The sequence below is a fragment of the Suncus etruscus genome, chromosome 12 (assembly GCF_024139225.1).
Source record: "Suncus etruscus isolate mSunEtr1 chromosome 12, mSunEtr1.pri.cur, whole genome shotgun sequence".
Taxonomy (NCBI): Eukaryota; Metazoa; Chordata; class Mammalia; order Eulipotyphla; family Soricidae; genus Suncus; species Suncus etruscus.
In genome coordinates this window covers 40,663,956-40,690,203 of record NC_064859.1, presented here as the reverse complement: position 1 = coordinate 40,690,203, position 26,248 = coordinate 40,663,956, and the positions used below count along the sequence as shown (strand labels likewise).

Genomic DNA, 26,248 nt, shown 5'->3' with positions numbered 1-26,248 from the left:
TTTCGTCATTGAGGATAATGTTGGCTGTGGGCTTTTCATAGATAGCTGTAACTATCTTGAGGAAGGTTCTTTCTAAGCCTATTTTGCTGAGTGTTTTCCACATGAATGGGTGCTGAATTTTGTCAAACGCCTTCTCTGCATAGATTGATATGATCATGTGGTTTTTGTTTTTCTTGTTGTTGATGTGGTGTATAATGTTGATTGATTTACGTATGTTGAACCAACCTTGCATCCCTTGGATGAAACCCACTTGGTCATAGTGTATAATCTTTCTGATGCAGTGCTGGATTCAGTTTGCTAAAATTTTGTTGAGAATTTTTGCATCTATGTTCATTAGGGAGATTGGTCTGTAGTTTTCTTGCTTGGTGCTGTCCTTGCCGTCTTTGGGGATGAGTGTGATATTAGACTCATAAAAGGAGTTGGGGGGGTTTGTCTTTTCTATGGTTTGGAAGAGCCTATGGAAGAGTGGTAGTAAGTCTTCTCGGAATGTTTGATAGAATTCACCTGTAAAACCATCTGGACCTGGACTTTTGTTCTTAGGGAGTTTCTTAATTACCTCTGCGATTTTCTCTGAAGTGATTGGCCTGTTTAGATTTTCTAGATCTTCAGATTCCAGTCTTGGTAGCTGGTATTTTTCCAAGAATCTGTCGATTTCTGCTGGGTTCTCTAGTCTAACTGAGTATAGTTGTTCATAACATGACCTCATGATATGTTGTATTTCTTGGGGTTCTGTTGTAATCTCTCCCCCTTTTATTTGTGATCCTATTAATTTGGGTGGTTTCCCTCTTTTTTTTGGTGAGTCTTGCCAGTGGTTTGTCTATCGTGTTGATTTTTTCAAAAAACCAACTCCTGGACTCATTGCTTTTTTGTATCGTTTTCTTGGTTTCTATGTTGTTTATTTCTGCTCTGGTTTTTATTATTTCTTGACTTCTCGTTGTGGTTGGATTTCTTTGCTGCAGTTGTTCCAGTTCCTTAAGGTGATCCTTTAAATTGTTGATTTTGTTATTTTCCTCTTTTCTGACATAAGCCTGTATTGCTATGAGTTTCCCCCTAATTACTGCTTTTGCTGTGTTCCACAAGTTTTGACAAATTGTCTCTTCATTATCGTTTGTCTCAAGGAATCTTTTTATTTCTTCCTTGAGTTGCTCTTTAATCCAATTATTGTTGAGTAGCATGTTGTTTAATCTCCAGGTGTTTGGTTTTCTCCATTGTTTCTTCTTCCAATCAATTTTGACCTCTGTTGTATAATGATCTGATAGGGTGCTTCTGATAATCCTTACACTTGTGATTTTATATAAGTTAGATTTATATCCTAAAGCATGGTCTATTTTGGAGAAGGTTCCATGTGGGCTGGAGAAGAATGTGTATTCTGATTTTGGGGGGTGGAGGGCCCTATATAAGTCTACTAGCCCTAGATCTTCTAATTTTTCATTTAGGGCTCTTATTACTTTGCTATTTTTCTGCCTGCTGGATCTATCCAGTGGTGATAGTGGAGTATTGAGATCCCCTACTACTATCACATTTTCTTTCATGTGTTTCTCCAGGTTTGTGAGTAATTGCCTCACATGTTTTGCTGAGTCTACATTAGGTGCATAAATATTTACCATGGTTAGTACTTCTTGATTTATTGTTCCCCTGATCAGTATGTAGTGACCTTCCTTGTCTCTGATCACTTTTTTGAGGTTGAATGCAATTTGGTCTGATATTAGCATGGCCGTCACTGCTCTTTTTTTGTTTTCCATTGGCCTGAATAATTGCTTTCCATCCTTTTATGCTAAGTCTGCCTGTCCTGCATTAGTAAATGTGTTTCTTGTAAGCACCAGAAGTCCGGCTTATGTTTTCTAATCCAGTTCTCTAGTATATGTCTTTTATTGGGAGAGTTTAGACCATTAACATTTAGGGAGATTATTGACAGAGAGGGCTGTTGTGTAGTTGTTTTGTGTAGGGTTGTTGTTGCTGTTACAATTGGGGATTTGGATTGTGTAGTTCATCTCTGAGTAGGTAATTTAAGATTGGTTTAGTTTGCGCAAATATTGCTAGATCGTTTTTATTTGAGGATGTTTTTAGTTTTCCTTCCCATATGAATGAGAGTTTTGTTGGGTATTGGACCCTAGGTTGGAAATTTCTTTCATTCAGTGGTTTAAATATGTCGTTCCACTGTCTTCTTGCTTGAATTGTTTCAAATGGGAGATCTGGTTTGATTTTTATGTCCCTTCCTTTGTATTTGAGGGTTTTTTTCTCCCTTATGGCTTTTAAGAGTTCATCTTTCTCTTTGTTTTATGCCAATTGGATTACTATATGTCTTGGTGTTGGCTTATTAGGGTCTATTTTATTAGGGACTCTTTTTACTTCCTGGAGTTGCATCTAGGTCTCTTTCCAGAGGGTTGGAAAATTTTCTGCTATTATTTCCTGGACCACTTGTTCTTCCCCTTTCCCTGTTTCCTCCCCTTCTGGTATACCTTCAATTCTTAGATTATTTCTTTTGTCTTTGTTTATTAAGTACTGGACTTTCTCTTCCAGTGCTTTGCCTTTTATTTCCTTGTTGGTTTCCTGAATGGTTTTTGATTGCAGTTTTTCTTTGAGTTGTTCTATACACTTTTCCAGCTGTGAAATTCTACTCGTATAGCTTTTTACATTATTTATTGTTTCCTTAAATTACATTTGTATGGAATTTCTCATATTCTGTAGCAGTTCCTCTTGGTTGGTTGATTTTTTTCATCCATGGTTTTCTTGTACTTACTGGCTAGTGCTTCTTTCAATACATTTACCATGAGTTGCATTTCTTTTTTCATGGCTGTTTTCAGATCTTCATCTCTTGGATCTGTTCCTTTTGGTGGACTTGAAAGCTTCTTTATGTTTCCATCCATATCTCCAGATTTTAGGGTCTTTCTTGGTTTACCCATATTTCTTTGCAATTCTTGTTGTTGCCTGGTTTGCAGGGCCTTTCGATTAGAGTGTGCTTTTGCCACCTGCGTTGTTTGATTTAGGTATTTCTGGTTTGTTTGATATTTTGTTTCCAATTTTATGGGTTCTTAATTATTTAAGAAATTTGGGTGTTAGGTCTGAGCTGGCTAGACCTATATGTTGTGTTAGGCTATTTTCGCAAGGTCAGCATGGTGAGTGGGGCTTCCCTACCTGAGACAGACAGGAAAAACCCAGCAGGGAGGAGCTAGGGCCGTTCGCACGGTTGGCGTGGTTGGGCGGGGCTTTCCTACTTGAGACAGACAGGAAAAACCTGGCGGGGAGGCCCAACTATGTTTCTTTATAACCCAAGAGAGACCATTCTTGGAATGCCCATTCTCTCTTCTTTTGATTAATATAACTAATAGTGATACTTTCCAGATCCATTCATTCATGTAGCATAAAATTTCATGATTTTGTCTTTTCTTACATCCAAGTAGTATTCCATTATTTAAATGTATCATAGATTCTTTATATAGTCAACTGTTCTTGGGCACTTGGGTTGTTTTCATATTTCTGCATTGTGTTGCAACAAACATAGGAATGCAGATGTCTTTTCTGCATTGTTTTTTTTTTTTTTTTTTTTTACCCTTTGGTCAGTTCCTAAGAGTGGACTTACTGAGTCATATAGAAGTTCAATTTCTATTTTTACAGAATGTCTATATAGGCCAAGACTGGACCCCCAAAGCCTAGACTAGTCCCACTAGCAGAAAATGAAGGTCTCTTCTGAGACAACTACCCCAACACTAGTTGCTCTTATTCTTTTTGATGTGTGCCAGTCTTTCAAGTAAGAGGTGATATCTCATTGCTGTTTTGAATATTAGTCCTTTATTGGATAACTGGTGAGCTAATAATTTCTTCCAGTATCTTTGTATTCTGGTCATCATTTCCTTTGAGGTGAAGATGCTTATTAATTTAATGTAATCCAATTTCACTTGGCACTGAATCCTTAGATGTACCTCTAGTTTCAATGTAATGGAGAGTTTTGCCTATGATTTTATCTATATAACTTAATATTATATGGCTTTATAAAAGCAGAATACATTGATTTTTCCTGAAAATATTCCTGTGGGAGCTATGTTGAATCCTTCTGACCTGGGGCTTAACAGGTCAGACACAGGCCACACTGGCTGGTCCTGTTCTTCAGAGGAGCTCTAGTCCTGGGCAAAGGGCCACAAATGCAGGAGTCTCATATCTGTGGGAGTGGTTTGGATTGTGAATGACCAGGGTGGTATTATTTTTGAATTGCCTTCTCCCAGGATGCCATGGAAATGTCCTGTGAGTGGTGCTACATTGAGAGTCTGTATGATTGTTCCCTACTGCCATTGGGAAGTTAATGTTCTGGTATCTAAAGGGTGATTACTCTTTTGTACCTGATAGTGTTTGATTACCCAGTCCCAAGCTCCAAAGTTCTGATCCTATTAGACGCCTTGGAAGAGTTGCTGGCAAGGTCAATTATAAGGCAGAGCAATTCCTTAGGAAATAATTCATTAGGTGCTAGATAATTCCCTCTTTTCATACCCAGCAGCTCAAGGTTATTCCTAGCTTTGGATTCATTAGTTATGCCTGGGGGTACTGAAGGAACCACTGGTGGTGCCAAGGATTTAACTGAACTTGGACTCATGCAAGGCAAGTGCTTTACTCCTGTCTTTGGTCTGACATTTATTTGTAATAAGGAAAAGTAAAAACAGGATAGAAATGGATAACCTATGGAAAACACTGAACTGGATTCTGTGCTAAGTGCTAGGGAGGATATCAAGAAGAAAAATAAATAAATAAATGCCCTTTTACTGGAAGTGGAAGTGATTGTGAACACAGGACAAAGTCCAGCCATACAAACGAGCAGTAAACCCTGATGGCATTTGATACCACAGGAGTGCTGCAGATCACTGTGTTGGACAGCCAAATGGCCTGAGCTCACTGCTGAGCAGTTGAATCTTGTATACAGCTGCATACTAAAAATAAAGCAACTTGTTTATGAAGGATTAAATTAGACTGGATTCAAATTCCCACAGTAACTCAGCATCACCAACTAAGTCTTCTTTGCATTTTTTGGAATTAGAATTAAGATGCAGTGGGGAATGGTGTGCACGGCTGTTGTGTCTGATGGTGTGACCCAAGAACATATACTACAAGTAGAACGGAGAACCATGGTGGAGTTCCTGATGATGTGTTGTGGGTAGCAGGACAAGGTTGAAGCTGCTGTGAGTGAAGATTGAGGTCCATGTGTATGGTGGAGGGCAAGGAGACCCCCTGGTATGGAGGATTATGGAAGAACAGGGGCCCTAGCGGCAGACTTTGGCAGCATGTTTGTGTTGGTGGCAGGCTACAGTGAACGTTATGTGCCCTGAACTCAAGAGCCAGCTGTTTCCTGCTGTAACACCAGGAAACTACCTGGCATGTCTACTACCTTCTAATCTGCTCAACAAACATTTACTAAATGAAGAGATGCATAAATTTGACTCTGACAACTGGGCTTTTTCCTGTAGGGGAGATATAAAAGGTCAAATGGGAAGGTGGTAATTTGTGTCATGTACTTGGCTTTGCCATAACACAGTGGGATGCGTCTAACTTGGGGTCTCATTCATTTGTTCCACTAGCCTGTCAGAGAAATCAGTGTAGCAGTTTCAGTGACAGCCTTTCCAGCTTTGGTTTCATCTGTGAGCTTTGAAATGGACACCATTGGCGGGTGTTGGAAGAGAGGCATGTGAATCACCCTTTAAGCTTTTCACGTAACTCAGATGTGTCTCTAAGAAAACCTATTCTGCTGGGTGTTGTTCAGGGTAAAGTCCCAGAATCCATCAGTGTTGTTTGGGTTCCTCTTATTTAATCTAGAGAAATTCAGTTTCAGAGCTCAGTGAACTTGGAGATTCCCCGTGTCTTGTCTTCTTTCCTCTTCTGCCTTAGTAAGGCTGATTATTCCCAGCTGAGGCCCTGTAGAGTGACTGACCATGTGAAAATGATGCCTTTCATTTCTTCCTTTCTCACTACCTAAGAAATCACTTGAAAGAAAATCTCCACATTCTAAACTGTAGAATTTAGTACCCTATTTCTTTTTTTCTGACAAGCTGGTAGAGTTTATTGTCACTTAAATAGTTTGGACATTTGATTGTAATGTACTGTTATCACACACCTCGCCATTGCCAAAATACCCACTATGCTCCACCAAGGGTTGTTGTTTGAAAGTCAAACTAGTCAAATGGATAGTTTGAGTTGTTTTGTTTTCTGATTACTAGCTCAAGTATCTAGCTGCCTAATTCCATGACTGAATGTATAGCGATGGTCTAACCTAATTGATATCTGCATGGGAGCCAGTATCAAGTTGTCCTTCCCCTTTAGCACACTCCAGTCTGTAGAGCAAGAACAACCAACTTCCCTTCCCTTGGAAGAATTTCCTTTGCTACCCAACCTGTTAGGATGCTATTGACAAGATCAGGGAAAATGGGAAGCCTCAACTCATGTGAAATTTTATAGAGAGAATTCTGCTACTTTACATTTCTTTGCTGAAACTAGCAGCTGGATTTCTTTAGCAGTCAGAAAATCCCCTGGGCTTACAGTTTGCACTTGGCAGCATTTTGAGATATTTGTGATATTTTTAGAGTCTGACATGGAACTAAGTATACTCACATTTCACCCCTTTGGCTAGATGGCTGCAAAGCTGTGGTGGCCATTTGTCTCTGTCACAGCTTGTCTCTAGTTTCTTCCATCTTCCTGACCTGGCTTACATTGAATTCTGGTGTCTCTTAACTTCTGCCTGGCTCTGCTAAAAGTCAGAAACATGCTAAAAGTCATTAACTGCCCTGATGGCAGTTTTGGAGGCCAAAGGTCAGTCCTTTTACCTCAGTGAGAGTCTCTGGGGACAACCCCTTCAACTACTGGTAGAATCTCATTCTTTTTGACTATGAGGCCTTAAGGACTGTTAGGGAAGCAGGCCTGGTAAGCAGGACTCCAACAGTTGGGGTAGGTATTCAGTATTCTTTATAACCTTCTGTTCTTTCCCTGGAAAGTAGCCAGGCAATAAGGTTTGTGTGACACACTAATATGGATGTCTCTCTTCTCTGCCTTTATTGGTGGGTTGACCCTGGACTTGCTCTGCCTTTTTTACCCATTTGTAAAATGGGGACATGAATTGAATTTGCCTTCAGAGTTGTGGTGAGATATGAGAAAATGTTTGGGAGGCCCAAGCATAAAGCAAAAGATATTTTTTATCACTAGAGAAGTTGTATCCAGTTTACTTTAATAGCATCACCGATATTTTTTGAGCCAGTTGTAATAGCCTAAACAATTGTGTGGTTTGTTTTTGTTGATTGAGTACTACTGGTTCACAGTATTTTACAACACTGAAAATTTCAGGTATACAGATTCTGGCAATATGTCTGGTATATTGTCGCACTATACCCATTATCAAGTATACAATTACCATCTACCACCAACCAATCAACTTCTTTTACCTGTTCAGTCTAAATATTTCCTCTTGCTTTGCTTGATTCATTTATCACTTATGAATGAGATTGCATGGCATTTGTCTTTAAATTTCTTATTTCACTTAATATACTGTCCTTAAGTTTTACTCATATTGCTACAGATGTCAATATTTCATGTGTTGTCAAATTAGTATTTTCATATTGTAAAATAAATACCCAGAGGAGAAACTGCTTGAATCACATGGTAGTTCCTATTTTTAGTTTATTGAGGAGCCTCCATACTGTTTTTCTATCAAAACTGCTCCAATTTACATTCCCACTAAGTTTCTTTTTTCTACACAGTTCTCCAAATTTACTTAGTGTTTCTTGACTTTTTGATAATAGTGAAATCTTAACTGTGGTTTTTTTGGTTTGCATTTCCTAACTGACAATCATTTTTGCATATGTCTGCTGGCCATCTGTAGATCTTCTTTAGTAAAAGGCCTGTTTAGATTCTCTGCCCATTTTTTAATTGGGTTTTTTTTCTTATTGATTTGTTTCTTTGTTTTTGGATATTAACTCCTTGTTTTATATGTGGTTTGAAAATATCCTCTCTTCTTCATTCTGATGCTGTGTGTGTGCATAAGGATCACATTCAGGGGGTACTCAGGTATTTTTTATTTTCAGGGATTTTTAAAAATTTTAGTGCAATCATTCTATGTGTACAGTCATTTATTTTTTCCTCAAATTAATAAAAATTAACTGCTGTATTCAAACATCATGAATACAGGTTGTTCATAATAGTTTTTTTCACAGATACAAAGTTATTCATGATTGAGTTTCAGTCATGCAATATACAATACCCTTCACCTGTGCACATTCCCCACCACCAGTTCCTCAGTTTCCCTCCCATCCTCTTCCGGGGCAGACAGTTTCTCTCTTTCTCTCTCTCTCTCTCTCTCTCTCTCTCTCTCTCTCTCTCTCTCTCTCCTCTCACTTCTCTCTCCCCTCTCTTTCTCTCTCTTTCTTTCTTTCGTTCTCTCTCTCTTTCTCTCTCTCTCTCCCCTCTCTCTCTCTCTCACTCTCACTCTCTCACTCTCCTCCCCCTTTTGGACACTGGGGTTTACAATATTATTACTAAGAGGTATCATGTCTATCCCTCTCCTTTCAGGAACCAATTCTTGTCCAGAGTGATCATTTCCAAATATTGTCACAGTGGTCCCTTCTCTTCCCTAACTGCACACTCCTGATATTTGTGGGAAGCTTTGTACTATGGATTGGTCTGTCAGGGGTCTTGACACTATGTTCAGGGGTTATTCTTGGCAGTGTTCAAAGAGACTATATGGTTCGAGGGACTTGAACTGTGATTAGGAGGGTGGAAAAGCTCACTTGCTCCTATATTTTTATTTTAATGATGTTTCCTTCTGTGCACACATACTTAAATTTGATGTTGCCCCATTTATTTACATTATTTTTTTGCTTCTCATGCTCTTGGAGGTAAGGTCATAAATTATCACTGATGTGAAAGAGCTATTATCTGGGACTGAAGAAATAGTAGAGTGGGCAGATAATGCCTTGCATTTGGCTGATCTGGATTTGATCATTGGCATCCATCTGTTGCCCGATCCCTGCCAGCAGTGTTCTTTGAGCACAGAGGTGGGAGTAAGCCTCAAACTATGCAGAATATGGCTAAAAATAAATAAAAAAAATAAAGAGAGAACTTATCAACTAATGTATTTTCCATGTATTTTATGGTTTCAAATTTTATTCAAAGCTTTATACTTAATTTTTTAATTTATTTTGTTTTTGGGTCACACCTGGCAGTGCTCAAGGGTTACTCCTGGCTCTGCACTCAGAAATTGATTCTGAGAGGCATGGGGGACCATATGGGATTCTGGGATTAAATCACCATCTTTCCTGAATTGGCTGCGTGCAAGGCAAATGCCCTATCACTGTGCTATCTCTCTGGCCCCATATATTCAGATTTTCTATAAAATTGAATGTTGAATGAGTTTTGTATTTTGAGTAAGATAATGGTTTAATTTAAATCTTTTGCATGCACCTATCAATACAGCTCTTCCAATGTCACTTTATTTATTTATTCATTTATTTATTTATTTATTTGTTTAGGTTTTTAGGCCGCGCCTGATGATGATCAGGGTTACTCCTATCTATGTGTTCAGAAATCACTCCTGGCATGCTGGGGGGGGACCATAAGGGATATCCAGGATCAAATCCAGATTGGCCGTCTACAAGGCAAATGCCCTACCCACTGTACTATCGCTCTGGTTCCTCCCAGTGCCATTTATTAAAGTCTTCCCTTGGCTCTTTGTTCATAGATTTTTTATATGTGATTTTATTATTTTTTTAATTTAAAAAATATTAGATGTTTAGTATTTATAAATCACTGGGACCCTCCCTGTTGCAATTCTTTGTCAAATGGGCCTGTGGTTCAGTGATAGGGCCTGAGAAAATTGGTATTACGTGGGCCCTACAGTGCAGGAGTAATCAGTGGTGATCAAAGCCCTCTAGATCTGCATGAAGTGATGTTCAGGGGTCCATGACATGTGGAAAATTGACTCAGGGTCAAAATATGCATATTAATCACTAATCCTTCTTCTATCTCCCCAGACCTATCTGTAGTTTTATTTCTGGGCTCTTTATTCTTTCCCATTCAGCTGTGAGTTGTTTTTTATTCTAATACCAGACTTTTTATAATTATATATTTGCAATGCAGTTTGAAGCTCATAACTTATACCTCAATTTATGATTTTTTCCCCTTGGGATTGTTTAGGCTTTTTTGTATTTTCATTTTGTATTGTTTTGTTTTTTGTTTTTGGGTCACACCCGGCAGCACTCAGAAGTTACTCCTGGCTCTATGCTCAGAAATCGCCCCTGGTAGGCTCAGGGGACCATATGGCATGCCGGGATTTGAACCACCGACCATCTGCACGCAAGGCAAATGCCCTACCTCCATGCTATCTCTCCAGCCCCTTGTTTTGTTGTTTTGTTTTTGGGGTCACACTCAGTGATACTCAGGGGTTACTCTTGCCTATGCGCTCAGAAATTGTTACTGGCTTGGGGACCATATGGGATGCCAGAGATCTAACCATGGTGTATTCTGTGTTAACTGTGCAGCTCCGTGCAAGGCAAACGCCCTACTGCTGCACTATCTCACCAGCCCCTGTTTAGGCTATTTGAAGTTTTTATGTTCTCATACCAATTTCTTAGTTTTTTCTATTTCCAGAAATAATTCTTTGGGGTTTTATTACAGTCTATTGTGTTCTATTAAGTAAAATAATTATTTAGTTTTCATATATAAGATATACAGAAACACAGAGAGCTGGTAAAAGATTAAGATGTTTGTTTTAGATAGAGCCAATCCAGTTTTGATACAAAGAACCCCAGATGGTGCCCTCAGAGCTTCCAGGATCTTCACTTCCTTTGTTTCAATTTACTAGATATTTGGCCAGGGCAGTAATATAGTGGGTAGAGCACTCACCTTGCACACAGATGGCCTATTTTCAATCCCTTGCACCCCATCAAGTCCCCTGAGAATCCCAGGAGTAAACCTTGAACACTGCTCAATGTGACCCCAAAGACAAATAAATAAATAAATAATAAAAATAAATTAATTCACCAATATTTTATTATTTTTGATACAATGCAACTCTATTTCAAGAAAAAATTTTGAATAAAAACTTATAAAAAAAGAGAGATTTTCCACATATAAACACTAGGAATACAATTGCCATATTATTACTTCATGGCATATATCCCCTAAACACAAAAATATTAATTTGTAATAATATATAAATACCTATGTTCATTGCCATCATTAGTACAATTACCAAGATATGAAAACAGCCCAATGACTGAGTCAGACCCAGATTATTATGTCAATAAACTGGTTTATATATATAATACTATTGACTTTTTTATGTTATTTTTTGAAACTTTTTTTCTTTATTTAAAGATCTTGATTACATATATATTGTGATTAGGTTTCAGTTGTGTAAAGAACACCCCCTTCACCAGTGCACCATTCCCACCACCAATGTCCCAAATCTCCCTCCATCCCACCCCAATCCCACCTGTACTCCAGACAGGATTTCCAGTTCCCTCATTCATTCACATGATTATGGTAGTTCTCTGTGTAGTTATTTCTTTTTTCTTTTATTAAGTATTTATTTATTTAAGCAACAGTATTGAAACACTTTCAGTCTGGCTTCTTTTTTTATTTATCTTCATTTTTTTTATTTAACCAACTTTATTACATACATGATTGTGTTTGGGTTTCAGTCATGTAGAGAACACCACCCATCACCAGTGCAACATTCCCATCACCAATGTCCCAAATTTCCCTCCTCCCCACCCAACCCCCGCCTGTACTCTAGACAGGCTTTCTATTTCCCTCATACATTCTCATTATTGGAATAGTTCAAAATGTAGTTATTTCTCTAACTAAACTCATCCCTGTTTGTGGTGAGCTTCCTGAGGTGAGCTGGAACTTCCAGCTCTTTTCTCTTTTGTGTCTGAAAATTATTATTGCAAGAATGTCTTTCATTTTTCTTAAAACCCTTAGATGGGTGAGACCATTCTGCATCTTTCTCTCTCTCTCTGACTTATTTCACTCAGCATAATAGATTCCATGTACATCCATGTATAGGAAAATTTCATGACTTCATCTCTCCTGACAGCTGCATAATATTCCATTGTGTATATGTACCACAGTTTCTTTAGCCATTCATCTGTTGAAGTGTATCTTAGCTGTTTCCAGAGTCTTGCTATGGTAAATAGTGCTGCAATGAATATAGGTGTAAGGAAGGGTTTTTTGTATTGTATTCCTAGGGTATATTGTGTTCCTAGGGTATATTCCTAGGAGTGGTATAGCTGGGTCATATGGGAGCTCGATTTCCAGTTTTTGGAGGAATCTCCATGTTGCTTTCCATGAAGGTTGAACTAGACGGCATTCCCACCAGCAGTGGATAAGAGTTCCTTTCTCTCCACATCCCCGCCAACACTGCTTGTTCTCATTCTTTGTGATGTGTGCCAATCTCTGGGGTGTGAGGTGGTACCTCATAGTTGTTTTGATTTGCATCTCCCTGATGATTAGTGACGTGGAGCATTTTTTTTTATGTGTCTTTTGGCCATTTGTATTTCTTCTTTGTCAAAGTGTCTGTCATTTTTTCTCCCCATTTTTTGATGGGATTAGATGTTTTTTTCTTGTAAATTTCTGTCAGTGCCTTGTATATTTTGGATATTAGCCCCTTATCTGATGGGTATTGGGTGAATAGTTTCTCCCACTCAGTGGTGGGCTTTTGTATCCTGAGCGCTATTTCTTTTGAGGTGCAGAAGTTTCTCAGTTTAATATATTCCCATCTGTTAATTTCTGCTTTCACTTGCTTGCAGAGTACAGTTTCCTCCTTGAAGATGCCTTTAGTCTCAATGTCCTGGAGTGTTTTACCTACGCATTGTTCTATATATCTTTGGTTTCGGGTCTGATATCGAGGTCTTTCATCCATTTGGATTTTACCTTCGTACATATGTTAGCTGGGGGTCTAAGTTCAATTTTTTTGCAAGTGGCTAGCCAGTTGTGCCAATACCACTTGTTGAAGAGGCATTTTTGATCCATTTAGGATTTCTTGCTCCTTTATCAAAAATTAGGTGATTGTATGTCTGGAGAACATTCTCTGAGTATTCAAGCCTATTCCACTGATCTGAGGGCCTGTCCTTATTCCAATATCATGCTGTTTTGATAAGTATTGCTTTGTAGTACAGTTTAAAGTTGGGGAAAGTAATTCCTCCCATATTCTTTTTCCCAATGATTTCTTTAGCTATTCTAGGGTGTTTATTGTTCCAAATGAATTTCAAAAGTCCTTGATCCACTTCTTTGAAGAATGTCATGGGTATCTTTAGAGGTATCTCATTAAATCTGTACAATGCTTTAGAGAGTATTGCCGTTTTAATGATGTTAATCCTGCCAATCTATGAGCAGGGTATGTGTTTCCATTTCCGTGTGTCCTCTCTTATTTCTTGGAGCAGAGTTTTATAGTTTTCCTTGTATAGGTCCTTCACATTTTTAGTCAAGTTGATTCCAAGATATTTGAGTTTGTGTGGCACTATTGTGAATGGATTGTTTTCTTAATGTCCATTTTCTTCCTTATTACTATTGGTGTATAGAAAGGCCATTGATTTTTGTGTGTTAATTTTGTAGCCTGCCACCTTGCTATATGAGTCTATTGTTTCTAGAAGCTTTTTCATAGAGAATTTAGGGTTTTCTAAGTAGAGTATCATGTCATCTGCAAACAATGAGAGCTTTACTTCTTCCTTTCCTGTCTGGATTCCCTTGATATCTTTTTCTTGCCTAATCACTATAGCAAGTACATTCCAGTGCTATGTTGAATAGGAGTGGTGAGAGAGGACAGCCTTGTCTTGTGCCAGAATTTAGAGAAAAGGCTTTCAGTTTTTCTCCATTGAGGACAATATTTGCCTCTGGCTTGTGGTAGATGGCCTTAACTATATTGAGAAAGGTTCCTTCCATTCCCATCTTGCTGAGAGTTTTGATCAAGAATGGGTGTTGGACCTTATCAAATAAATTTTCCTCTCAGTACTGCTTTTGCTGTGTCCATAGGTTCTGATAGTTTGTGTCTCCAGTGTCATTTGTTTTCAGGAAGGTTTTGATTTCCTCTTTGATTTTATCTCAGATCCACTGGTTATTCAGTATTAGGCTGTTTAACTTTCAGGTATTAAAGTTTTTCTTCTGTGTTCCTTTGTAGTTCACATATAATTTCAGGGTCTTGTGGTCAGAAAGGTAGCCTGCAAAATTTTTATCTTCTTGATATTATGGAGGTATGTTTTATATGCTAGCATGTAGTCTATCCTGGAGAATGTACCATGTACATTAAAGAAGAATGTGTATCCAGGCTTCTGGGGGTGGAGTGTCCTGTATATATCTACTAGGCCTCTTTCTTCCATTTCTCTTTTTAGGTCTAGTATATTCTTGCTGGGTTTCAGTCTGGTTGACCTGTCAAGTGTTGACAATGCCATGTTGAGGTCTCCCATAATTATTGTGTTGTTATTTATATTATTTTTCAGATTTGTCAACAATTTTATTAAATATTTTGCTGGCCCCTCATTCGGTTCATATATGTTTAGGAGAGTGATTTCTTCCTGTTGTACGTATCCCCTGATTAATGCAAAATGTCCATCTTTGTTCCTTACAACTTTCCTAATTATAAAGTTTGCATCATCTGATATTAGTATGGCCACTCCAGCTTTTTTATGGGTGTTGTTTGCTTGGATGATTTTCCTCCAGCCTTTTATTTTGAGTCTATGTTTGTTCTGACTATTCAGGTGTGTTTTTTGTAGGCAGCGGAAGATTGGATTGAGTTTTTTGATCCATTTAGCCACTCTGTGTCTCTTACCTGGTGCATTTAGTCCAATGTGAGAGAAAGAATTGTCCTGGTAGTTGGTGCCATCTTTATATTAGAGTTTGGTGTGTCTGTGATCAGTCTGTCTTAAAGTAGGTCATTCAGGTTTTCTTTTAAGAATGGTTTTGAATCTGTAAAGTTTCTGAGCTGTTGTTTGTCTGTGAAACCATGTATTGTTCCTTCAAACCTGAAAGTGAGTTTTGCTGGGTGCAGTATTCTAGGCAAAGCATTTATTTCATTGAGTTTTGTCACTATGTCCCACCACTGCCTTCTGGCCTTGAGTGTTTCCAGTGACAGGTCTGCAGTAAATCTCAAGGATGTTCCCTTGAATGTAATTTCTCTTTTTGATCTTGCTGCTTTCAGAATTCTGTCTCTATCTGTGGTATTCGTCATTGTGAGTAGGATGTGTCTTGGGGTCTCTCTTAGTTGGTACTTTTGGGCATGCAGGATTTGATCGGATGTATTCTTTAGCTCTGGTATTTTCTCTTTAGTGATGTTCTTGACTGTTGATTCTTCCTCGAGCTTTTCTTCCTGGGTCTCTGGGACTCCAATGATTCTTAAGTTTTTTCTGTTGATCTTATCATAGACTTCTATTTTCATCTGTTCCCATTCTTTGAGTAATTTTTCCATTGTTTGATCATTTCCTTTAAGGCTTTTTTCCAATATCTTCTGCTGTATGGAATTGTTATTCATCTCATCTTCCAGTGTACTAATTCTATCCTCAGCTGCTGTTAACCCATGGGAAAGCTCAACCATGTTTTTCTTCAATTCATCTACTGAGTTTTTCAGACCTGTTATTTGACCTGAAATTTCAGTTTGGAGTTTTCTGATTTCTATCTTCATATTCTCTTGATTCTTATTAGTGATCTCTTCTATATTTTCTTTGAGTTCTTTGAACATCTTCCATATTTCGATTCTAAACTCCTTGTCTGAGAGAGTGACTTGTTGGTTGGTCATGTTCAAGTCATCAGAGTTTCCTTCGTCATTCTCTATGTCTGGTGCTGGCCTGCGTTGTTTCCCCACTGTCACACTTGTATTATGGGGTTTTCTACGTGTTGTGGTTGTATTCATTGGCTAAATGATGTGCACAGCCACGAAACGAAGCAGCAGTGCTCCTCTGGCTCCTCCCTTTCTGGGCATGTAGACTCACCTCCACGGAAGGCTCCAGGGAAGGCGGGCCATCCGCGGATGAGCCACACACAGGATGAAATTGGGCCGAAAATGCAGCACAGCACAGAATAGAGGCAGATAGGGGTGCTGGCATCTGAGTTCAAGAAGAGTTCAGTGGCTCCTCCCTTTCTGGGCGTGTAGACTCACCTCCACAGATGGTTCCAGGGAAGGTGGGCACATAGGGGTGCTGGCATCTAAGTTCCTCTGTCTGGCTTCTTTTGTTGGCAATGCACATAAAACCTTCAGGTTGACAGGTCTGATGAAGCAGGATAGTGGTGGAGAAATAATACACCAAGCAGTCAGAAAAGAAATTCATTGGAGTCAGCTTGCTTTATTCCTCATGGCCTTCCTCTGCAGTGAGTCTCTCTGCCACCTGTTTTCTTTGCCAAACTCTCCCTGACCTGTGCTCCTAAGCCATGTCTTTTACCCTGTCCTGCCTGTCCTATGTGTGTGAAGTTATTTCTATAACTGCACTCACCACTCTTTGTGGTGAGCTTCATGAAGTGAGGTGGAAGTTCCAGCCCTCCTCTCATTGTCTCTGAGGATTGTTGCACTATTGACTTTCTAAGGAAGAAACAAATCATGCAATTTGCAACAACATAAAAGGAAGTAAACGATATCATGCTGAATGAAGTTAGTCAGAAGGAAAGAGATAGATACACAATGATTTCTTTCATATGTGGAACTTAAAGATACATCACAAGGTAGCAACGAAGGTCCAAAGCACCATAATGGGAAAACTGGCCTGTGCATACAGCAAGCTCTGGCTGAGATGCATATGGAAATTACTGTAGATTCACCCGAAGTTATAAGAAGCATTACGAGTAATCAGATATACTCATGTATTCCTTTTCCAATTTCCCCTTTCCTATGAAATAAAAATATAGACAATATCATAAGCAGAATTTTGACATTGATACTATGCAGATTCTCCTACAAGAACTTCTTATATTACATGTTTGTAGTCACCGCTCTTTCACTTCTGCTCCTGTGCCCTCCCATCAAACCCCCACCTTCTGGAAATTACTGATATATTTGAACCTGGATTCTGATGAGGGTAGAGACCAGCCTGGGCATATTCTGAAACAGATTTTCATTGATAAATTGATTGTGAGGGGGATATACATTAATTGTGGTATATAATTATTTCAAATGTTTATATAACTAAACCTATTCTTTAGCTTGAACAACAGAGGTTCAGGAAAAGAAACTCATACTTACTATTACATTAAAGGGAAATCAAGATTTGTAAAGGGGTTTTAAAGAAAATCTAAGCTAAAACAGGATAGAATTAGGGTTATTTCCTTTCCTTTATATACCACTAAACTTACCTTCCTATAGTAGTCACCTCAGCTTTTGTTTGGTGCTTTTGCATATTTTTTCTTTCTCTTGTATGAGGATTTTTAATAATTTATCTAAGATATTTGGACTGCTCCAATACCTACTCAAGGATTAATTGCATCTGAAATCTACTCTTAAGATTTGCAGATAACAGCACTTTATTAGGGATTTCTATTCCACTTTCAGTAAAGAAATTAGTGGGGTATGAAATAGAATTTGATGTTCAGAAATGTTTTGTGGGCTGGAGAGATCAAAGGGCCAGAGCACATGTTTTGTATATAGGTAGTCCCACGGTAATTCCTTGCTCTGAATGATCCTCCAATACTGCCAGTAGTGATCATTGAGCTCATTGTTAGGAGTATCTTCTGAGCATCACCTGTTGTTCATCCACAAAACAAAAACAAAGCAACAAAGACAAAAGAAAAAAAAAGTTCCAGTAATGTGCCAGGCCTGTTTGACTCCCAAGTGGTCAAGGTCTGCTACAGCTGCCACTCACACTGCTTTATATTTTTTTTCCACAGGAGCCAAGGTCAGAGAGGATGTGTTTCTCATTTGGAGGGAGATGGAGGAAGCCTGCAGCACCCTAGCCCAGGTTCAGATGCTGGTGTCCAAGTTTCCCAAGTCCAACGTGTCCTTAAAAGACTGTGGTGGGTCTTGTGTCTGTTTGTGGGCACTTATGCCCTCTCACCAGTGGTACTGTTTCCATGTTTCTTACCAAGAAGTGTATTACAGATCAGCTGTGAGTAGTTCCTGAGAAAAACCTGCAGAGCTGTGCTGAGTGTATGTATGTGTGTGTGTGTGTGTTTATGTAAGTGTGTGTGTGAGTTTATGTGCGAGTGTATATGATCATGTATATATATGTGTGTTTGTGAATGCATATGTGTACACGCATGTGGGCCCATGTGTGAAAGAAAAAATAGTAAAAAGAAAAAAATGGAACCTCATAGCAGTTAAAGTAGTGACCAGTGATTTTCTTTAGGTGTGAATACAACGGGAAAGTGTCCCCTGTGTAGAAAAGGACTTAGTTGTGAATGAACTAGATAGGGCGGGATATACAATCAAGGAGAATGGTAGGAGGTTGTGGATAGAAATTACTGAGAAAAAGCAAGGTGGGTGGCTGGGGGTGCTGGTGGATACTGGCTAAACTGACTTAACAGGATTTTTGCTGAAGGCAGGCAGGCACCACCTCAGTGAGTGGTGGTGGTAGTGGTATGAGGTGAGATTAAAGAATTTGATCTGATATCCAGGGTTGGGGAGTCTGGCTAAACTGACTTAGCAGGATTTTTGTGAATATTGATCAATGCAAAGGCATAAATGAATGTCTAAGAGTTGGTATCCAGCTGAGGAGATAATTCAGAGAAGCCTGCACTGGAATGAGAAAGACCTGGTTTTAAATCCTAGCTCCATTGCTTAGTTAATCTCTTTAATTCCTGACTTATTCTTCTGTAAAAATGATTCTAGTAATAGCAATCTCAAGGGATTATAGTAAAGATTAAGTAAAATCATGCATGCTTTGCCCTCAGAAGGTGCTTGATCTACATTAAGTCACTCTTTTCAGATAAGGGAGTTAGTATACTGATTTTCCTATGTAAACTCTGGAGTTAGTAAAGAACTTTTCTCTGAAGGGCATGGAATTCTTTTAAGGTCACCTTGGTGAAAAACAATGCTGAACATATTCTTCTCCTGTTAGGTATAGTTCTAGGTTTTGCACAGCCTTTCATTTATTTATTAATTCCCACACTCTTTAAGACAGGCTCTACTAGTATTTCCTTTCAGGGCAAGACAATGTGCCCAAGGGTATAGAGCTACAAAAAACAAGGAGACAGAGGGTTTAATACTCATACTTTGCATGTAATCAATTACACTTACATCCCCAATATTACATGGTTCCTGAGCATTACCAAATGCTATCCTGTAGGCCTCCCACTCTGCTAGAATGACTGTGGAAGCCCCAGATTAACCCTGCCACCACAGAGGGCCCAAGCAGCACTTTATCCTCAGACTATTGTATTGAATCCCCAGCTTAGTTGACTTAGTATTGTTGGGAGCAGTGCTCAAGTTTTCTGAGCACCACTTGAGAGCCTCCCACCCTTAAATAGGAATAAAAAAGCCAGGATGAAAACCTAGTCAGTCCATAAAAATACCAATACCTTGACCTCTCTGTATTTTATATTATCCTTTTGGATATGATTAGGACAGTGGGTTTTGGAATTCTCTTAGGTGACCCTAATGCAGTTTGGGAGCCTATGTGGGTGGTATTGTCTAGATCCCCTGCCTGTATTATAGAGGTCCTGATGTGAGAGAGGAGCTAGGAGGCTGTGCTGGCTGGGAATTGGGATGCAACAGAAAGAGAGAAAAGAATGAGTTTGCTTTTTGTGGCCTAAAAATTCTTGATGGCAGTGACTTTCTCCTACCACTGACTATCTTGAGGGGCCTGGGTCCAATTATGTAATTATTTTGCCAGGAGCAGTAACCTGAGTTCCTATGGAGGGATGAAATCAGGCTTTAGAGTAATGCTGTATTCCCTGCTTAAAGGCAGGAGTCCCAGTGGTCCTCAAACTTTTTCAACAGGGGGCCAGTTCACTGCCCCTCAGACTGTTGGAGGGCCGGACTATAGTAAAAACAAAAACTATGAACAAATTCTTATGCACACTGCATATATCTTATTTTGAAGTGAAGAAACAAAATGGGAACAAATACAATGTGTGGCCCCTGGCTGTAGTTTGAGGACCTCTGGACAGTCCACTGTCATCTGAGGGAGGGAAAAAGCATGAGTGTGCAGGCTTGTGGGAGCAAAAATGTGACTATTTGCAGATAGTACTTAGGAGGAGTTAAATAGAAGAGGAAGGATGAGGCTCTAACCTTCGAGGACTGGTGTCCTTGTACCAAGAGGACAGAATACCAAAAGCACAGAAGATGAGCCTGATGACCAAACAGGGAAGGACACAAGGACATGGGGGACAAATGATAAGGACACAGGGAGCGGATGGCTGTGTGTAGGCAAGGAGAAAATGCTGCTCCAGACACTAGCTGCCTGGTCCCTTCATCTTAGTCTTCAAGCCCAGATCTGTAAGACAAATGCATTTAGGTTGTTTAAGCCCTTGCTTTGTGGTATTTTGTTATGTCAGCTTGGTCAGCTTAATAAAAAGGAACATTTGAACTAAAAAAAATTATAAATATATAATATTAACAAAAGTTATATTCCTTTGTGAACCAGTAGCACTAGATTATTGTCCATTTGTTTCAGTGTGAACACACATGTTTACTAGTATACACAGCTCACACACTTATATAGATAGTCACAGATTAGTTCACATACACATATTCAAACTCACAGAGATATATAATACATGCTCACAAAGTCACACTCATATACAACTCCTCTATACTCACACACAGACACTCATACTTGGACACACACATAGGCACTCAGATACACACAGACACACACTTATATAAAAAGTTTCAATGATTGCTGCTGCCAATAAATTAAGGGAAACTGTACAAGGGCCATTATAATCAAATTTGTCAAGTAATAAAAATAAGTAATGTAGAGGAAATATTCAAAGCCATCATAATCAATTTTCTCAAATAATAATAATAGTTAATATAGAGAAAATATTCAAAGCAAAGAATAAAGAGTGTCATATATAAAGGAACAAAAATAAGCTTGAGAAAAGTTTTCTTGTTACAAGTGAAAAGATACAGGATTAACATTATTTTTGTTTTCTTTCTCTATCTTCAATTTTTAACCTAGAATACTATATTCCACAAAAATGTCTTTCAAAAGCAAATGACATAGATATTTTCAGACCAACAGAGTTGGAATAATTTATTATCAGCACAGCTGTACTGCAAACAAAAGGACATGTTCAAGCAAGAGAAAAAAACAATCCCCTTAGATAGAAAAATGAATTGAGCTAGAAAGCCACACAAAGGGACAAACAACACTAGAAATAACAACATGGATAATGTGTAATGTCTTTTTACTTAGATATTTTAAGATAATTGAGAAAAATAATAACATTCTTCTATAGAGCCTATTATATGCATATACATAATCAGACACATAATGACAAAACTCAGCAAAGAAAGAGCATTATAGGTCCTGGAACGATAGCATAACAGGTAGGGCATTTGCCTTGCATGTGACCTACCTGGATTTGACCCCTGGCATCACATATGGTCCCCGAGACTGGCAGGAGAAATTTCCGAGTGCAGATCCAGGAGTAATCCCCAAGCACCACTAGGTGTGGACCATCTGCCTCTCAAAAGAAAAAGTAACACTATTCATAATTTCCAAAGATGAAAACAATCCAGATATCTGTTGACAGGCAACTAGATAAGCAAACATGACAGTCACAGTATATCCAAGACATACAATATTTTACCTTAAAAACAAATTAAATTCTCATGTATTTTACAAGATGAATAAGCCTGGAGATAAGCACAGCAAAAGTGATCAGTATTTTTTTAATTTTTAATTTAAACTATTGTAATTTACAAAATTTTTATAGTTGGGTTTTAAACATACAATGTTTTAGGACCAATCCCACCACCAGTATCAACTTCCTTCCCCACTATTCCCAAAGTATATCCCATGCCACCACATTCTGCCCCAGCCTGCAATCATAATAGGCACCATTTTAAGTTTGGTTATTAATGTTTGGGTCCCATGATTTAATTGTTGTGGTGGTGGTTATTTAGTTCTGTCCTTTCTTAACACCACCAATACACTTGAGTCCCTTAGCCCCTGTTCCTTGGCCTTTCATATTTGACTTTCTTCTCCCCCACTCAATTTCTTTTCTTCTCCTCACTATACTCTGGTGCCTAGAGTGTTCTTGGCAACCCCATTTAAACCATTGCATTTATTCATACAGTTATAATACTCAATTGCCTTGTACATGTTTTACAATGTTTGGGAAAATACTGAAAAAAATAAAACCAGGGTTAGAGATGTAGTTCAACAGCGGAGAACATGTGTGTTGCATATGTGAGACTTAGGTTCAATCCCCCCAAAAATGCAAAATCAAAATAAGACAGAAAATACATCTAGTATTTCTTTCTTTCCTTCTTTCCTTCTTTCCTTCCTTCCTTCCTTCCTTCCTTCCTTCCTTCCTTCCTTCCTTCCTTCCTTCCTTCCTTCCTTCCTTTCTTTCTTTCTTTCTTTCTTTCTTTCTTTTTTCTTTCTTTCTTTCTTTCTTTCTTTCTTTCTTTCTTTCTTTCTTTCTTTCCTTCTTCTTTCCTTCTTTCTTTCTTCTTCTTCTTTCTTTCTTTCTTTCTTTCTTTCTTTCTTTCTTTCTTTCTTTCTTTCTTTCTTTCTTTCTTTCTTTCTTTCTTTCTTTCTTTCTTTCTTTCTTTCTTTCTTTCTTTCTCTCTCTTTCTTTCTCTCTTTCTTTCTCTCTCTCTCTCTCTTTCTCTCTCTCTCTCTCTTTCTTTCTTTCTTTCTTTCTTTCTTTCTTTCTTTCTTTCTTTCTTTCTTTCTTTCTTTCTTTCTTTCTTTCTTTCTTTCTTTCTTTCTTTCTTTCTTTCTTTCTTTCTTCCTTCCTTCCTTCCTTTCTCTCTTTCTCTCTCTCTCTTTCTTTCTTTCTTTCTTTATTTCTTTCTCTTTCTTTCTCTTTCTCTCTCTTTCTCTTCTTTATTTCTTTCTCTTTCTTTCTCTTTCTCTCTCTTTCTCTTCTTTCTTTCTTTCTTTCTCTTTCTTTCTTTCTTTCTTTCTTTCTTTCTTTCTTTCTTTCTTTCTTTCTTTCTTTCTTTCTTTCTTCCTTCCTTCCTTCCTTCCTTCCTTTCCTTCCTTCCTTCCTTCCTTCCTTCCTTCCTTCCTTCCTTCCTTCCTTCCTTCCTTCCTTCCTTCCTTCTTTCTTTCTTTCTTTCTTTCTTTCTTTCTTTCTTTCTTTCTTTCTTTCTTCTTTCTTTCTTCTTTCCTTCCTTTCTTTCTTCTTTCCTTTCTTTCTTTCTTTCTTTCTTTCTTTCTTTCTTTCTTTCTTTCTTTCTTTCTTCCTTCCTTCCTTCCTTCCTTCCTTCCTTTTTGCTTTTGGGCCACATCCAGTGGTGCTCAAGTGTTACTCCTGGCTTCAGGGAACAATATAGGATGCCAGGGATTAAACTTGGTTCTGTCCTGGGCCAGCCACATGCAAGGCAAATGCCCTACTTCTGTGCTATCACTCTAGACCCACATCTAGTATTTTTTATTTAAAAGGACATAGGGGAGGCCGGAATGGTGGCTCAGCAGTAGGGCATTTGCCTTGCATGCAGCTGTCCTAGAACATACCATAGTTCAATCCCCCAGCATCCCATACGTCCCCCAAGCCATGAGCAATTTCTGAGCACAGAGCCAGGAGTAACGCCTGAGCATCACTGGGTGTGGCCTCAAAACAAACAAACAAAAAGACATATTGGGAGAAATATGTACTCTATTGGGAACTTCTCATACTCTGTGAAGTTGTTAGACCACAACTAGTTAAAGATGTGTATTATAAACCTAAAATAATTAACAAAAAAGCCAACCAAAGAGTTGATATGGAAATAAAAATCTTTCAGGACAAACAGAGGGACCATAAAGAACATATAGGGTCCAGGGAGATTACTCACACAATAGAAGATACATTGAACAAGTGAGGTCCTGAGTTTCATCCCTGGCATCTCCTGCCTTGGCCCATGCACACAACTGAGAGCCCCTAGGAAATTAAAGAAGTGAGGAACTAGTAGATGAGAGACACTTTCTCACCACACATAAGAAATAACTTGGCACACTTTAAATGTACACAGTTCAGTATATGTTAAGGATGTCTTTATGCATCAGTTACTAAAGGAAAGAGGAGAATGTGAGTCACTCCTGAGACATGAGCTATTCAGAGACATTGGGCAGGTATGTCTGGATATCCTCCATGTAACTCAAATAAGAAGGTGTTTTTGTCACAAAACATTAGAATTAGTCTAAATTTAAGAAGATTTTACCCTTTTCTGGATGCGGCTGAAACTCAGAACATTTAGGAAAACTCTCACATGGAATAACCTTCTCAGCCATTTTATGATTTATGTAACCCAGCAATTCTACTCACAGAACTTAAAAACTTTCCTTCAAAAGGATATATACATACCTTTATTCATTGCTGCAATAAGTAAGGTAGTTAAAATATGGACTCAAGCTAGGTGTCCAACCACAAATGAATGAAGATGTATATATACAAAGCTGCAAGGAACAATGAAGTCATTCCATTTGCTGCAACCTGTTTTGAACTGGAAGATATCATGTTGAGTGAAGTGAACCAGAAGAAGAAAAACAAACATAGGATGATCTAATTTATCTATGGATATAGAAGAAATGGATGAGGAAATGTAATGGAGCAAAGGGGTGATGCCTAGATCACTCATGACCCCAGAGCTTAGGAAGGAGGACAGAGAAGGAAGGAAATCAAAGCACAAAGAAAGAAGATAAAAAAGGAAATTAATGAGAAACCAAGGATCAGGGTTTTCATTATATTGGTGTTGAGGGAGAGTGGTATAACTATAATCCAAAGCACAAACTCAATAATACTGAAAACATGAGATCTAAGATATAACCATCAAACTTTGTAATCTGCCTGCCAGATGGCAGGCAGGGGATGGCTGTATGGGTGGTATATGAGGTTAGATGGGGGATGATAGAGTACTGGGACACTGATGATGGAAGTTGTCACTGGTTGTGAGATTGGTGTTGAAATATTATATGCCTAGAACTCAGCTATCAATAACTTTGTAAATCACATTTTTAACTAAATTAAAAAAATTAAAAAGCAGAAAAAGAAAAAAAGCCAGGATTTTAACAACACAATAAAGAGCTAAACTTGCTCTCCATAAACTAGTCTGTATAAACATCAGTAGGATACATATACATTTTTCTCACATATTTGCAGATTACTTTCCAAAACAAAGTACAGATCAGGCCATAAAACAAGTCTCAACAAATTTTAAAAGTTTTGATAATCCAAAATGATCCCTGTAACTGTAAATACCTATATTAATTTAAAAATATTTAATATTTATTGTCAGTTTCAGCTTAATGTATTAACAAAAAAGGAAAACTAAGGTTAAAAACATGCAGGAGAAAGAAAAAAAACACATACTTGAGAAAAATAAGCAAAAACAAAGAATAGAAAATAATAGGGGCCAGTCAGAATGATGGTAAAGTGAGCCAGGCACTTGGCTTACATTCAGGTGACCTGGGTTCCACACCTTGCACTAGATATGGTTCCCCAGTCTGCTAGGACTGATCCCTGAGGGCTGAACCAGGAAAAATACTGAGAACAGCCAAGTGTGACTCAAAAAGAAAAAAGAAAAGAAAAACAATAGGGATAATTGAAGAAAAATATTGATTATTTTAAAAGATTGTGAAAATTCAAAAAAATTCAAACTAGTCAAAAGAGTTTATATTACTAAAACCAGGAATGGAAAGGGTAGCATCACTATCAATCTTGCAGAAATAAAAGTAACAATAAGGGAATCCTATGAACAATAAACTAGGAAACATAGGCAAAATCCCTTTAAAAAACACTTCACAACTGAAACAGATGCAGGAATAAATGGGAAATTTTACTGGACTTATCATAAGTAAGAATTGAATTAGTTAATTGTTCTGCCACCCTCAAAGAAAGAAACATGACTGGATTACTTAATTTGTGAATGATCAAGTGTTTAAAGAATTTTATGTTTGAAGAATTAACATCTAAGAAAGGACAGAACTAAATATCCAAGCCATAGTCAACAATGGCATCATGAGATCCAAACTTTAACTACCAAAACTTAAAATGGTCCTGTTATGCTGGCAGTTTGTGGGTAGAGAGTGATGGCATGCGTGCACTCTGGAATCACTGATGGAGAGAAAGGTAATACTGGTGGTGGGTGGGACTGGTCCTGAAATATTGCATGTCTGGAACCCAACCATGAAGAACTTTATAAAAG

At 38.2% G+C, this 26,248-nt stretch overlaps 1 protein-coding gene across 1 annotated transcript in view; it reads left to right on the top strand.

Annotated features, from left to right (window-relative positions):
- The window catches only part of VWA3B (von Willebrand factor A domain containing 3B), a 240,712-nt gene that overhangs the window by 68,056 nt on the left and 146,408 nt on the right, over positions 1 to 26,248 (top strand). Inside the window, exon 7 of the mRNA XM_049784589.1 lies at positions 17,830 to 17,955. Within this exon, the coding sequence (XP_049640546.1) occupies positions 17,830 to 17,955 (126 nt within the window). The remainder of the gene's footprint in view (positions 1 to 17,829; positions 17,956 to 26,248) is intronic.